The sequence below is a fragment of the Lepidochelys kempii genome, chromosome 14 (assembly GCF_965140285.1).
Source record: "Lepidochelys kempii isolate rLepKem1 chromosome 14, rLepKem1.hap1, whole genome shotgun sequence".
NCBI classification, from domain to species: Eukaryota; Metazoa; Chordata; order Testudines; family Cheloniidae; genus Lepidochelys; species Lepidochelys kempii.
The window spans coordinates 37,379,501-37,393,997 of NC_136393.1; the positions used below are offsets into that span (position 1 = coordinate 37,379,501).

Here is a 14,497-nt window from a genome sequence, read left to right on the forward strand (position 1 = left end):
ATCCAAGGGATTCCCGCCCCCCTGCCCCCAATCAATCTCCAATCTGCTGCTTGCTCATCCTGGAGGTTCTTGATTGCCACTGGGACACAAACTTTCACCTGTTTGGATGTCTGTGTTGCAAAAGATCGGGGGGGGGGGGGGGGGGGGCGGGTGTGTTAGAGCTCTGCCTTAATATATCAGACACAACCAGCTCCTGTCCCCCAGTGAAGAGATAGTGCTGTGTTTGTGCAAGGGCTCAGAATCAGTCTCTGCTAACAAGCGTGATGCATGCACGGCCTTGTCTACACACAGCTTTTCACTGGCTTAACTAAAGGGGTGTTGCTTGAAACGGATTCATTCACACTGATGCAAGCCTCCATGTAGTTCTCAGGCAGTGCTTTACAACCAAGGATCTCAATTCACTTTCCAAAGGAGGCCAGTATCAGCCCCATTTCTGAGATGGGGAGAGAGAGGTATAGAGCCGTGCTCAAACTCCCCCAACAGGCCAACAGCTATGCTGGAAATGGAACCCAGGTCTCCTGAATCCAGTGCTGTACCCCCTAGGCCACACTGCCTCCCATATGAATGGCTCATTGCAATTTCACTTACTCCATTTTTTTTTTCCTTTTTAAACCCACCAGGAGAGACAAAAGGGCCCTTGGGGACTTTACAATTCACTTTAATACAATTATTCCATGGATCATAAGAATGTAGAATCCATTTGCTTTTTTAAAAAATGCACCTGTAAAACCCCATTAAAAGCTGGAGATTATTGATTGTCTCCCTTTCAGGTTCATTTCTGCAGTATCCACCTCCTCCCCGTTCCCCTCTACCCCAGTTACCCTTCTCCAATGCCCCGTTTCTGGCTCTGGTTGCCCCACCCCAGTCTATGTCCCTGTAAACTGCTGTAATCCTGCAGCATCAGTGTTGGGACAAACAGACAGGTCGATGCCTTTTCCCCCTTCTCTTGGGTTTGACATACACAAATACACTTTGGCCTCCAGGACAAACTGTGCCATGTGAGGCTAACCATGTGTATTTCTAAGGCTCTATATTATACCCTGTGATGCAGGGACACAATCTGAACTGGGATCCTCTCCCCAAACACAGTAAAGGGAGGATTTTTTCTCCAGGGACAGAGGCCGGTGGGAAAGTGAAGATTGGGGCCTCATTATCGGCATCAAAAAATGCCACCCGCCCCTCTTCACAGTCCAGATAAATCCCGATCGTCCTGGGCCGTTCAGCAAGGGAGAGGGGGATCTTGGGGGAGGTGAGAGCCAGGTACTGAGTCCCACATTGACCCACGGCCCAGATGCCCTCCTCCGGGTTAACATTGACCCGTCCCTTCCTCCTCACAGACTCTCTGGCCACCCCTACAGCCCAGGCTCCCCCGTCCTCCACCTCCACCTCCCAGTAATGCCTCCCCGCGGAGAAGCCCTCCAGGCCCAGCACACAGCGAGAAGAATCAAATCTCTTGGGATTGTCGGGCATGTGCTGGCGCGTGTCTTCCCATCTCACGCTTTTCCCATCCTCAGACAGGACAAGGCGGGGGTGAGCCGTGTCTGGATCCAGAGTCACATCCGCTGGGGGGGGACCAAGAGAGAATCAGAGCGTTAGGGGCAGAGCTCAGCCCTGGGGGCGGCTGGGACCATTTCTCACACTCCCCAGCAGCCCCGTCCCGGCTGGGACCCTCCCTGATTTCCTGCCTCTCCGTCCCGGATCTCAGCAAGCTGCCTCTGCTGGGGCTGAGCAGGGATTTCACCGCGATTCCCTTCTCCCGGGCACTAGAGATGCTGTTACAGCTGTAGTTTTGGCTCCAGATTCTGCCTTTCTGTTTCCCACCCTGCTGCCCCACTCCTAGCCACAGCGCTGGGGAGAGTGGAGGCAGAACCGGCCTTAGAGGTGGGTGGGCTGGGCCGCTGCCCAAGGCGTGGTATTCAAGGGGACGCTGCGCTGGTACCTCCTACCCACTGACCTGCTGACAGCCAGTGCTTAATTTGTGCCGGGGCTGAGCCCCGGCACCTCTTTCAATACAAATTAAGCCCTGAGGGGAGGCGGTGGGGCCTGAATGAGGGGGACCAGTGGGGGTCAGGGGCTATAGGGTGGTGGGGCGCCTGTGGGGGCCAGGGGCACCAAAATACAAGTTCGCCCAGGCATGGGTGGTGAATATCAAAAGCCAGGGGAGACTAAGCCTCCCCTATCCCAGGCTGTGGCCCCACCCGTGCTCCATCCCAAGGCCCTACCCACGTTCCCCTGAAGCCGGCAGGGACTCAGCTCGGACTGGCGGCCAGGGGCTGGGCCGGCTGAGGCAGCTTGGGCCGGTGCAGCTGGAGTGCTCGGGGCTTCAGCAGTGCAGGGAGGGCTTGGGGCTCCAGCAGTGCAGAACCCCAAAGGGTGGGGTTCACCTGCCACCCGTGCACCCAGGCACCATTTTCTCTAAGGCCGGCCCTGAGTGGAGGGACACCAGCATCAGCAGCCTGGGTGGGTCCCTCAGCCAAGAGGGAAAAGAAGAGAAGAGGTAGAAGGAGAGAAGAGGATAGCCCGGGGGGGGGTGCAGGGTGAAAGGAGTGATCAGGGGTGGTAGGTGAGGGCATTAGGGAGGATAGAACTGCCCACGGGAAAAAGAAACCTAGATAAGACTTACGAATTATTTGTAAAGAAACATTTTCAAAATTAAGTGTGTGAAAGAAAAAACACCTCCCACTTTCCAACAAGCTCTCATCCTATGGGCTAGTCCCAAGGAATCTCCTCTAGTGCAGCATTTCCCATACTGGGGGGTCCGACCCAAAAGGGGATCGCAAGACTATTGGAAGGGGGGGTCGCGAGAGCAGTGGCTGAGGCTCCCAGCTCTGAAGGCAGCATTGTCGCCAGCAGCACCGCAGAAGTAAGGAAGGCGTGGTATGGAGGGGGTCCTCACTTTTTGAGGGGGGTCGTCACAGCCTGAAATATTTTCAAAGGGGGTCCTATCCAAAATAGGTTGAGAACCTCTGCTCTAGGCCCTTACAGAGTTCAGTAATGATAAGATCATTGTTTACTCTTATTGTCTGGACTTTACATGAGCAGCTAATTGGCCCATCTCCTCCCACTGACATATGTCAAGTTCCCTTCTTCTCAGATCCCTTCTCCGTACCTTGGAATTTCCTCAGAGTCTCCTTTAGCGCAATAGTTTTATGAGAGATGCTGCTGGGGGTTTTCTCCGGCTCAGGAGAAACCTCCTCTGGTTGCGGGACCTTCCCCAGCTCACACCTGGATAGAAACAGACTCTTCTAATTCATTAGTTAGTTTATTCCTTATTCTCCATTGTTTGTTTGCTGTTTTTAAAAAATCATCTTTCCCCATGACTTTCATGCTAAGGAACCCTGCTGTCCTGATCGGACTGGGGTAAAACCCTGACCCCAGTGAAGATCATGGCAAAATTTCTTTTGACTTCAGTGGGGCCAGGATTTCACCCCTTTGTATACCCCAGCCTCAGGGTACGTCTTCTCTACCAACATTAAAGCACGGCTGTGGCAGCCCTTTAACCTGGCTGTGTAGTCACGGTTCCAGCTACAGCTCTCTGCCAGCACTGTAGGAAAACCACCCCCCCCTTCCCCCCGAGGGGAGTAGCTACCAGCGCTGGGAGTGCTATAGATTTTGTCTGGTCCATCGATAAAGCACAGGAATAAAACTCTGTTAGGGAAGCTTCCACTGAGGGTTTGTCTACACTGCCACTTTAGAGCTCTGAAACTTGCATCGCTCAGGGGGGTGTTTTTTCACACCCCGGAGCTGACAGTTTCAGCGCTGTAAGGTGGCAGTGTAGACAAACCCTCAGTGGAAGCTTCCCCAACAGAGTTTTATTCCTGTGCTTTATCGATGGACCAGACAAAATCTATCTGAACCCACGGCCAATTCGATCCTTGGCTTTCCTGCTGCGATTAACCAGTAACAGGCAAAAAATATGACTTCTGTGCTGTACATCTTTGTGATGTGGCCCTTTGAGCGCTTGGAAGCGGACTGAGAGAACACCACAGCTCCAGCTTGTCTCACGCATCACCCAAAAGTCATCAGATCGCCAAGAATTTTGCTCTCAGCCAATAGAGATATAAACATAGATAAGTGGAGATCATCAATTTTTTTAAAATCTTCTTGCTCTATGTTCACATCAATCTTGTTTCACTATGAAAGCTGCTGTATGTTTGGAAATTCACTCCGCCTTCCCTCTAGGAGGAGGAAAGCACCCAGGTCTCCTCGTTCGGGGGGGCCTGCAAGGTAAGGCTTTCTGGAGCTTAGGACAGCTACGCTTGTCCTAGTCAAAGGGCAAGGAAGGAGGGATCCTTTCCCAGTGAGATGTATGGCAGGACAGGCACTGGCTTCCTCTTTTCAGCAGGGGTCTCAACCCAAGCTCTGCCCCAGGCCCCGCCCCACTCCATCCCTTCCCACAAGACCCCACCCTGCCCTGCCTCTTCCCACCCCGTTCTGCCCCCTCTCTGGAGCACGCCCCATCCTTGCTCTGCCATCTCCTCCCTAGTGCCTCCTGCACGTCGCTGAACAGCCGATCCGCAGCGGGCGGGAGGCGCTGGGAGGGAGGGGGAGGAGCTGATCGGCGGGGCCACTATTTTTTTCCGTGGGTGCTCCAGCCACGGAATCAGCACCTATGGCATGGAGCGTCTGTTACGTTTTTGTCCATTGCCTAGCATAATGGAGCCCCATGGGTCTGTGGTTTGGGGCCCCTAAACACGACCACAATACAAACCGATCATAAGAACAGCATGGAAACTTGTGAGTGGGAGTGAGAAGGTGCCACGTACCTGCTCAAGGTGCTTCGGACATCCTAGAAGGGGAAGGGAGAGAAGGAACCTGAGTGAAATCAACGAGATGCAACACAGACCAATCTCGGTAGCCGTTTAGATGATTTCAGGGTATAACCGTAGGGCTTTTCTTTGTACCTAACTGCTTAGTCCGTTGTGCCCCTGCCTTTGAGTGGGGTAGAAGAGAAGTAAGTTGAAATCCATTCTTTAGGCCAGTGGTTAGGGTGTGTACCTCTAAGGTGGGGAACCCCATCACATCTCTTCTTCTCATCAGGCAGGGATTGAACCAGGATTTCCTATCTCCCAACTGAGGACCCTAATTACTGAGCTAAAGGTTACAAGGGCGAGTCGGCTCTGCCACCAGAGTGGCTTTGTTTGGCACTAGTTACCCACCTGACTCATTCTCACAAGAACGATTTAGGCACCAGAAGCCACCAGGCTCCAAGTAAGGGGTTCCCATTTGCGGATCACAAGCAAGAGCCAGGCGCCTCCCCTGCAGCCCGGATTTGGGCACCTTCCTTTGTAAGAGTGGCAGGGCTCGGGACACACTCCTCTCCTTGGCATCTCCCATCGGCCAGCTTTGGCAGCTCCTTGCCTGGCATTCTGGTTTTTGTGGCTCCTGTTCTTCGGTGCCTAGATCTGCCTGTGCATTGTGTAGGGAGCCTGGGGGCCTAACATTGTGGATCCCACTGTTGTCCTAGTGATGTTCTAGGAACCTGAAAGTTAGGCCTTGCAATCCCAAGACCCTTTGGGATCCAGGTTTCTTTGCCTCAGTCCCCCGCATCTGTAAAATGCAGGTAATAATCCTTCCCTAAAAAGAGGATCAATGCATTAATTTTGGGGAGGCATGTAGATCCGATGATCATGGGGGTCATTTGAGTACCTACATAGATTATATTTGATTTAAAATACCCAGGTTCTCCGAACAATGAAACCAATAATAATACTAATGGTTAGAAACAGAAAAAAATTATATTTGAGCTGCATAACCTGTGAGTTCTACTCTGGCATTTGACTCCTGGACTCCAAGGCTCTTGCATATCAAGGATCCAGTATCTCACCTGCAAGAATTCACTCGCTGGCTGCTGGCACTTCCCCTCTAGCTCACTGATCATGTCATTTAGACAGGAAAGCTCCTCCAAGAGTTTGGCAATGTTCTCATCCCTTCTCTTCTCAATCTCCTTGTCCAGCTCTTCCAGCCGGGCCAGCAGGAATCGCTCTTGTTCCTCCAGGAACTGCCGCAGCTGCTCAAATTCAGACAGAATCTTCAGCCTCTCGGTTTCTACCTGCTCCTGTAACGAGGAAGGGAAAGGGCAAGGCCCACAGAGTGAGTCACCTGGGGCCAGATCTTCAGCTGGTTTAATACCATGAGTGTCAAGGCAGCTCTGCCAATTCAGGCCAGCTCCAGATGAGACCCTGGGTGCTCAATGGGGGTGGGGGGTGGAGGGGGTATTTTACTGCAACCTTAAATAGCGCTTGAGGGAAACTTTCCCATAAAAACATAAGAATGGCCAGATTGGGTCACACCAAAGGTCCATCTAGCTCAGTATCCTGTCTTCCGACAGTGGCCAGTGCCAGGTGCCCCAGAGGAAATGAACAGAACAGGGGACCATCAAGTGATCCATCCCCTGTCGCCCATTCCCAACTTCTGGCAAACAGAGGTGAGGGGCACCATCCCTGCCCATCCTGGCTAAGAGCCATTGATGGACTGTCCTCCAGGAACTTTTCTAGTTCCCAGTATTGTTCAGGGGAAGATTTTCCTACAGTTCCCTGATGGCTGTAATCTGACTGGTGTGTCTATGTGCCTGACACGAGAGAGTCTGTGACCTTCCAGGTAGATCCCTAAAGGAGAAGTTAAGACAGTTAAGTTAAGACCCTGAGGTTATGTCCACACAGCAAAGAAAAACCTGCAGCTGACCTGTGCAGCTGACTCGGGCTTGTGGGGCTCGGGCTGCAGCATAGGCACCGAATCCGGGGGTGCTCAATACCCACCAGCAGCCCCGTCGATCAGCTCCTCCTCCTCTCACCCAGCGCCTCTCATGCACCAGTGATCAGTGGCATGCAGGACATACTGGGGCGAGGTGGGGGAGGCGGAACGAGGGTGAGGTGCACTCGGGGGAGGGGATGGAACAGGGCAGGGCCTTGGGGGAACGGATGAAGTGAGGGCGGGGCATTGGGCAGAGCGGGGGTCAAGCACCGCCAGGGAAACGACAAAGTCAGCGCCACTGGGCTGCGGGGCTGTTTCATTGCTCTGTAGGCTTCTGGGCTCGGGCTGGAGTCCGAGCTCTCGGACCCTTCACTTCTCAGGGTCCCAGATCCCTCCACTTCTCAGGGTCCTAGACCCCCACAGCCTGAGCCCTGCGAACCTGAGTCAGCTGGCACAGGCCAGCCACGGGTGTCTAGTTGCTGTGTAGACATACTCTGGATGACATTGGGAGTGAGAGAGGCTGGGGCAAGCAAACGAACGAAAAAGAATGAAACAAAAGAGAACTCAACAGACAGCTTAACCCTCTAATACATTAACTCTGGAAATCCTGATAGTCGCTCCCAGAGATGCCCAAACACGTAGACATCTAGGGGTGCAAATAACCCAGTAATTCCCGGCCCATCCAAACACAGACACACAGGCCCAGACTGAGCCTGGACTCAGCAGGGATGAGGGGAGAACAGGCTCTTTCTGGATCTCCTGGGGAAGGCCACACAAGCTGCCTTGTGCCCCTGGAGCAGATGTGATGCTCCTGGCTGCTCAGGAGAGGGAAAGGAGGCGGCCAGGCCATGACCTCATGCCTGGTGCTAGCCAGCCCAGGATCACGCACTGCATCTCTCCCCCTTCACATATCAGAGTCCAGGGGCATTTTCATCAGCCCGAGTGCAGGACACAGAGTGTCTGCCACAATCCAGCCGGCACAGATGGGACATCCCCAAAGGGGAACATAGAAACACAGGATCTCACTCAGTGACACATGGTCACAGTATGAGACACAGCCTCTCCCATCCCCCACACTACCAGAGTGATTCGCACCTTGGGAGGGACACGCACCTACATGTCCTTGCTGGATAATAATAACCTGATACCTACCAGATGCTCCCAGATTCTTGCCTCTTTGGTCAGTTTCAATCCCATCAGCTTTTCTCTCTCTTCCTTCAGAGTCTGTAATTGGATCTGGAGTTTTTCCTGGCAAGGAAATAATGTTGAGTGTTCAACGTTTTTTCCCTTCTTTGGATAGCGGCGTAGGGAGAATTCAGTCCCTACAAACTATAACCTGGCTTCACGGATATGACTGTACTTGTTTAAACGCTTGCACCTGATTTAACTCAAAAGGAGAAAATGATTCCACAGCCATGCATAGTTGGCCACCAGGTTTGTCTCCTCCAATTCATTGGATTGTTTTACCGGTTACTGATGTTACAATCTTGGACCTCTGTATAGTCCTTAGCCCCCTGGCCTCTGAGACATCCGCATGTTTGGGAACCAAGAGGTGAGTGATTCCCGTGTCAGGAATAAAAGGAGTGACACAGACAATGGAAAAGAATGGCCATTGTTCAGCAAAACACTGAAACACATGCTTTCATTAGATCAGTGGTCTCCAACCTTTTTATGCACAAGATTGCTTTTTGAATTTAAGATCAACCCAGAATCTACCCAGCCCCTTTCCCGAGGCTGCACACTGCTCACTCCATTCCCCCTCTCCCCGTCGCTCGCTCTCCCCCGCCCTCACTCACTTTCACCGGGCTGGGGCAGAGGGTTGGAGTGCGGGAGGGGGTGCACGTTCTGGGCTGGGGCTGAGGGGTTTGGAGTGTGGGAGGAGGCTCTAGGTTGAGCCTGGATTAGGGGGTTGGGGTGCAGGATGGGATGAGAGGTGAGGGCTCTGGGAGGGAGTTTGGGTGCAGAAGGGGGTTCTGGGTTGGGCCAAAGTGTTGAGGTGTGGGAGGGAGTGAGGGGTGCAAGCTCTGGGAGGGAGTTTGGGTGCTGGGTACGGGCTCAGGGCTGGGGCAGGGGCTTGTGGGGCTCGGGCTGCAGCATAGGCACTGAATCCGGGGGTGCTCAATACCCACCAGCAGCCCCGTCAATCAGCTCCTCCTCCTCTCACCCAGCACCTCTCATGCACCAGTGATCAGTGGCATGCAGGACACGCTGGGGCGGGGTGGGGGAGGCGGAACGAGGGTGGGGTGCACTCGGGGGAGGGGATGGAACAGGGCAGGGCCTTGGGGGAAGGGATGAAGTGAGGGCGGGGCATTGGGCATAGCAGGGGTCAAGCACCCCCAGGGAAACCACAAAGTCAACGCCACTGGGCTGCGGGGCTGTTTCATTGCTCTGAGGTGTGGGAGGGAGTGCAGGGTCTGGGAGGGTGTTTGAGTGCAGGAGGGGGCTCTGGGCTGGGGCAGGGGGGTGGGGTGCAGGAAGGGGTCCACGGTGGCTCCCAGTCAGCAGTGCACCGGGTCTGAGGGAGACTCCCTGCCTGCTCTGGCCCCGTACCGCTCTGGGAAGAAGCTGGCATGTCTCTGTGGCCTGGAGGCGGGGGGGGGGGGGGGGGGGTAGGGGGTAGAGGGGCAGGCGACTTCTTGCGCTGCCGATGGCCCCCCACCCCACCCGTGCCAACTCCGTAGCTCCCATTGGCCGGGAACTTGCAGGCGCGAGCAGCACACAGAGGCTCGCTGCCCCCTTCCCGCCAGGGGCCGCAGAGACATGCCAGCCCCTTCTGGGAGCGGCGTGAGGCCAGGGCAGGCAGGGAGCCTGCTTAGACCCGCTGCGCTGCTGGACTTTTAGCAGCCAGAGATTGCAGTCGACTGGGCAGAGGCTCCAGGATCGACCGGTCGATTGCAATCTACCAGTTGGTGACCATTGCGTTAGATCCAGGGAATAGTTCCATTGTCTTCATTCAGATAACTCACGCTCTTAAAGTTAAGCTCATGTCTAAGCGTTTTGCTGAATCGGGCCCTGTATTAGCTCCATCCGTTTTATTCAGCTCCTGAACAATGTCACTTTGAACAGAACTATTAGGTAGCAAAAGTTCAGCATCACTTTGATCCAACTCCCAGACGTTATTCGGCAAGAGGTTGAGAGCAGAGATCATTAACATAAGTGTGTCATTTCCTGTCTTCTTCATGCTATGTTTGTGTGTATATATATATATATATATATATATGTACAGGAAATGAGGCATTCAGATGAAACTGGCGAGAAACCTAAATATATGCAAGTCCAGAAATTCACAGTAGAAGATCCCATTCTATGTGATGCTTTACTTATTTAAACTCCTGCCTGTTACAATACGCTAGGCTTCCCTACCTTGTACTCCTGGGCAGCCTCCTCTATGGGAACCACGGTGTGAGATCTGTGAGCCTGGGACTCTCGGCAGATCACACAGATGGGGGCTTGATCCTCCTCGCAGAACAGTTTCAGGGTCTCCTGGTGTTTCTCACACACTCGCTCACCTCCTGAGCCTTTGGCTGCCTGTAAACTCAGCCGCTTGGCTATTTCGATAATTTTCGCCAGCTCCCTGTTGGGTCTGAAGTTTCTCTGCTGCGCGGTTTCTCTGCACTGAGGGCAGGAGAAGTTGGTATCCGACTCCTCCCAGTAGTCGGTGATGCAGGCCCGGCAGAAGTTGTGCCCGCAGTGGATAGACACTGGGTCTTTGAAATACTCCAGACAGATGGAACAAGAAGCTTCATCCTGGAGACTCTGTACAGGGCTCTCTGCAGCCATGGCTCCCAGCGGGGGAAAGTGACAGGTTTCATTTCACTTTCCTGCCTTTAGACTGCAGCCACAATTGGGTGTTTCTTCACTTAGGGTCTTTCTCATTGGCTGAGCTGGGGGGAAGCCTGTTTGATTTTCAGCCCCTGGAGACTGTGCAGAGAAATGCAAAGCTCTCTGTGAAGGGACCGATATTAAATTCCCCCAGGCAAAGAGCAGTTCTGAACTGGGGGGAAGGTGATAAATCTCTGTTTCTTTTGGAGGAAAAACCCTGAGAAAACACTGTAGCTTTTTCAAAATTAAATACATAAAATAGCCATTTAAACATAATGACATATAGGCCCATTGGAGGTTTCTGTTTATGGTTTAATATAAAAAACTGACAAACATAAGTTAGGCCCTGATCCTGTTTATACACCAAGGCAAACTCCTTCCAAAACATGGCAAAGATGAAATGCACAGTTAAGGCCGTGCAAATAACCTAAGCTCTGCCCCTTCTACTTTATCTCCTACTGACCTTCCACCTCCTCTCCCACCATCCTTTCTGTGTCAGGTGAGGAAGGGCCCCTAATGAAGGAAGTTTTGAGTGGGACTTCAAAGTAAAATCTTTGGAGTAAAAGCTCCTCGTGGCCACAGGTGCCAGGGGGACCCCGGAATTTCCTGCCACCATGGGTGGCAGGTCCGCAGCTCCTGGTTGCCGTGGGCAGCAGAGGTCCCCACAGCTCCCAGTGAACATGGGTGGTGAGGGCCCCTTGGAGCTTCAAGCTGTTGTAGGCAGCAGGACCCCTGCCACAGCTCCCAGCCTCCACGGGGGCAGGGGACCCAGGAGCTCTGAGCTGCTGTGAGCACTGGGGGGTCCTTCAAAGCTCCTGGCCGCTGCAGGTGGCAGGGGTACCCCAGAGCTCCAGGTGGGGGGATCCTGGAGCTCCAAGCCCCCACAAGCAGTGGGAGCCCCCAGAGCTTGGAGCAGCCCCTGCAGCTGCCTAACCTCTGCAAGCAGTGTGGAGACCCCGCAGCTGGGCTCCCCATTGTGTCAGGGATATTTTTAGTCAAAGTCACAGACAGGTCACAGGCTTCCGTGAATTTTTTTCATTGCCCGTGACCTGTCCACGACTTTTACTAAAAATATCCATGACAAAATCTTAGCCTTAGTGATAATATATCAGACGTTTGGGGAAAGCCAATGATCCCCCTTCCCCACATCTCCTGCCCTGAAGAATTATTGCAGAGGCCAGACAGCAGGAGCCGCGGGTCTCACCGCAACCCGCATGGATCCTAGGGGATGCCCAGGAAAGCAGGGCTATCCATGTAATGTCCCAGGGGCCCTGCACCATATTAGACCCCCAAGCCTGGAACCAATAGGGATCTCCCTTGGCTACAGCTGCCCACAGACACCCAGATGGCGCGCTCAGTGGGAATGGTACCGTGACCCGGAGCTGTGCCTTCTCCACTGGGTAAGTTCTAAAGGCCACAGTGGAGCTGATGTGCATTCCCAGCCAGCTGGCCACAGCTCCACCTCGACCCCCTTGTGGCTTCAGTACCATGCGGAGGGGCCTCAACAGGCCTGGGGAGAGCTGATGCCACACAGGGTATGCCTACACTGCACACTAAGCCTGGGCTGTGACAGGTTTGAGCCCAAGCCCCCTTTCCGTCCACACACAAATCAGTGTGACTCGGGTCAGTGCGTGTCACGGGCCCCAATAGGGGAACGGCTCAGAGCCCGAGTCCTGCTGTGGCTCTGGTCCAAGCCTTGTCATGGTGCAGTGTGGACACAGCTCAAGCCCCAGACCTGAGCCAGAGGAGACCTGGGTTTACAAGGCGGTGCAGACAGACCTTCAGTGGCCCATGGACTTTCCCAATTGAAACAAACTTCTCCTCTACTGGCGGGGAACGGCCTTTGCCCAGCAGGGAATGTAAATCCTTCTCCAAACCCAGTGCCCGACCCCGAGCTCCTCTGCTGCTGCCGGCTCAAGCCGAGGGCTTTTCATTTATCATTTATTGACGACAGCATGTGAAGTTGGGAGCTTCTTGCTCAGCCCCGTCTCCTAATGGAGAGAACACAGTCCTTTCCGCTGAGTGGCAGGGAGTTTCTGGGGTAACTGCCATGGGCGGCGGGTATTAACGACCAGGGCAGGCTAAGCCTCCCCTGACCCAGGCTGTGGCCCCACCCATGTTCCCCTGGGCGTCCCGCCCTCCCTCTCCCTCTACCCAGAAGCTGGCGGGGGCTCAGCTCCAGCCAGCAGCCTGGAGCTCAGGCCCACCGGCGGCCAGGGCAGCGCTTAGGCCAGCCCAGGAAGGGGCTCAGCTTAGTGGCCCAGCCCGGTGCTCGGGTGGGGCTGGCAGCTCAGCTGGGTGCTCTGGCCAGCCTGGTGCTTGGGGGCATGGGCAGCTTACTCGGGGGCTGAGGCAGGTGGCCTGGGTCTCCTCTGGTCGCAGGGGGGGCATCTCGGGGCTCAGGCTGCCGGGGGCTTGGCCTCAAGGGGTGGGGCTGGTGGGCTAGCCTCCCCAAATGGGAGGTTCACCCACCACCCTGGTAATTGCTTTGGCCTCTTTAATATTGGTAGATAAAATCAGGATGCAGAACCCAGCCCCAACCCAGAGCCTGCACCCCCAGCCAGAGTCCTTACCTCCCCGCACACACCCCAACCCCCTGCCCCAGCCTGGAGCCCCCTCCTGCACCACAAACCCCTCATTTCTGGCCCCATCAAAAGCCTGCACCCCCAGCCCAGAGCCCATAACCCCCTGCATCCCAACCCTCTGCTCGAGCCCGGAGCCCTCCCACTCAGCCCGAACCCCTCATCCCCAGCCCCACCCCAGAGCCCAAACCCCCAGCTGGAGCCTTCACCCCCCTCCCACATCCCAACCCAACCCCCTGCCCCAGCCCAGTGAAAGTGAGTGAAGGTGGGGGAGAGCAAGCAACAGAGGGAGGGGGGATGGAGCAAGCGGGGACGGGGCCTCGGAGAAGGGGCAGGGCAGGGGTGTTCGGTTTTGTGCGATTAGAAAGTTGGTAACCCTAGTCACGCAGAACAAGCCCCACACTCCTCCAAGGTAGTTTGGGGCCTTACTTCCACTGATTTCAATGGAAGTTAGGGGCCTGAATACCTTTAAAAATCTAAGACAGCCCTGCTCTAAAGAGCTTCCAGACTAATTCAGAGCCGGGATAAGAACATAGGAATGGCCAGAGTGGGTCAGACCAAAGGTCCATCCAGTGTCCTGTCTTCCGACAGTGGCCAGTGCCAGCTGCCCCAGAGGGAATGAACAGAACAGGTGATCATCAAGTAATCCATCCCCTGACGTTCTCCTAAAGTGTGGGAAAACGGCTCCAGTTTTCAACAGCTGCATGGAATTCTGGGGACCCGTCACAACCCAAACTGTATGTTAACCACGTTCATCTCCCCAGAAATGTAAAATTGAGAAGAGAAACCTGCAGGGTCAGTCTTCCGGGTGAGCGACCATCCAAGGTGCCGTGGTCAAGAGGCACGGAGCAGGGCAGGCCTGGAGTGCCAGGCTGTGGAAGGGAGCTTGGGGCAATGGGGACTGAGGAGGCAGTGAGGACTAGGGGCGATAGGGGGAGGAAGCCGGGGAGGCAGCGGGGGCCAGGGGCGATGGGGGGATGCATGGGGAGCCCAGGGAGGCAGTGGGGGCCAAGGGCGATAGGGGGATGGGTGGGGGGCCCGGGGAGGCAGCGGGGGCCGGGGGGGAGATGGTTGGGGAGGCAGCAGGGCCCAAGTCCCCACCCACCTGCCACTCCTCTCCGCCTCCTCCCCCAAGGCCCCACCCACCCCCCCACTCACTCCTCTGAAGGAGCAAGTGGCAGGCGGGGGAGGCCCTGGGGGAAGAGGTGGAGCGAGGGCAGGACCTCGGGGGCAGAGCACAGGCCAGCCCACAGCCCAGGCATTACCACCGGTTCTCCAAAGGCAGCGGGCCAGTGCACCCCCGAAGGGAGGTGGCCCGTGCCACATCCACGGCATTTGCCCTCCTGCATGACCAGCTTTTTTGCGGGAGGCACAGCTAGTAACTGACTGGACACTGCCTC

General features: G+C 55.1%; 1 protein-coding gene across 1 annotated transcript; it reads right to left on the reverse strand.

The window, feature by feature from the left end:
- Positions 1-671: 671 nt before the first annotated feature.
- On the reverse strand, positions 672-10,479 carry LOC140897761 (E3 ubiquitin-protein ligase TRIM39). Its single transcript, XM_073310775.2, has 6 exons — positions 10,057-10,479; positions 7,846-7,941; positions 5,828-6,058; positions 4,767-4,789; positions 3,110-3,225; positions 672-1,562 (listed from the first exon to the last, which is right to left on the reverse strand). Exons 1-6 carry the CDS (start codon positions 10,471-10,473, stop codon positions 1,021-1,023), a joined length of 1,425 nt encoding a protein of 474 aa, XP_073166876.2. The 5' UTR covers positions 10,474-10,479; the 3' UTR covers positions 672-1,020.
- Between the last annotated feature and the right edge of the window lie 4,018 nt (positions 10,480-14,497).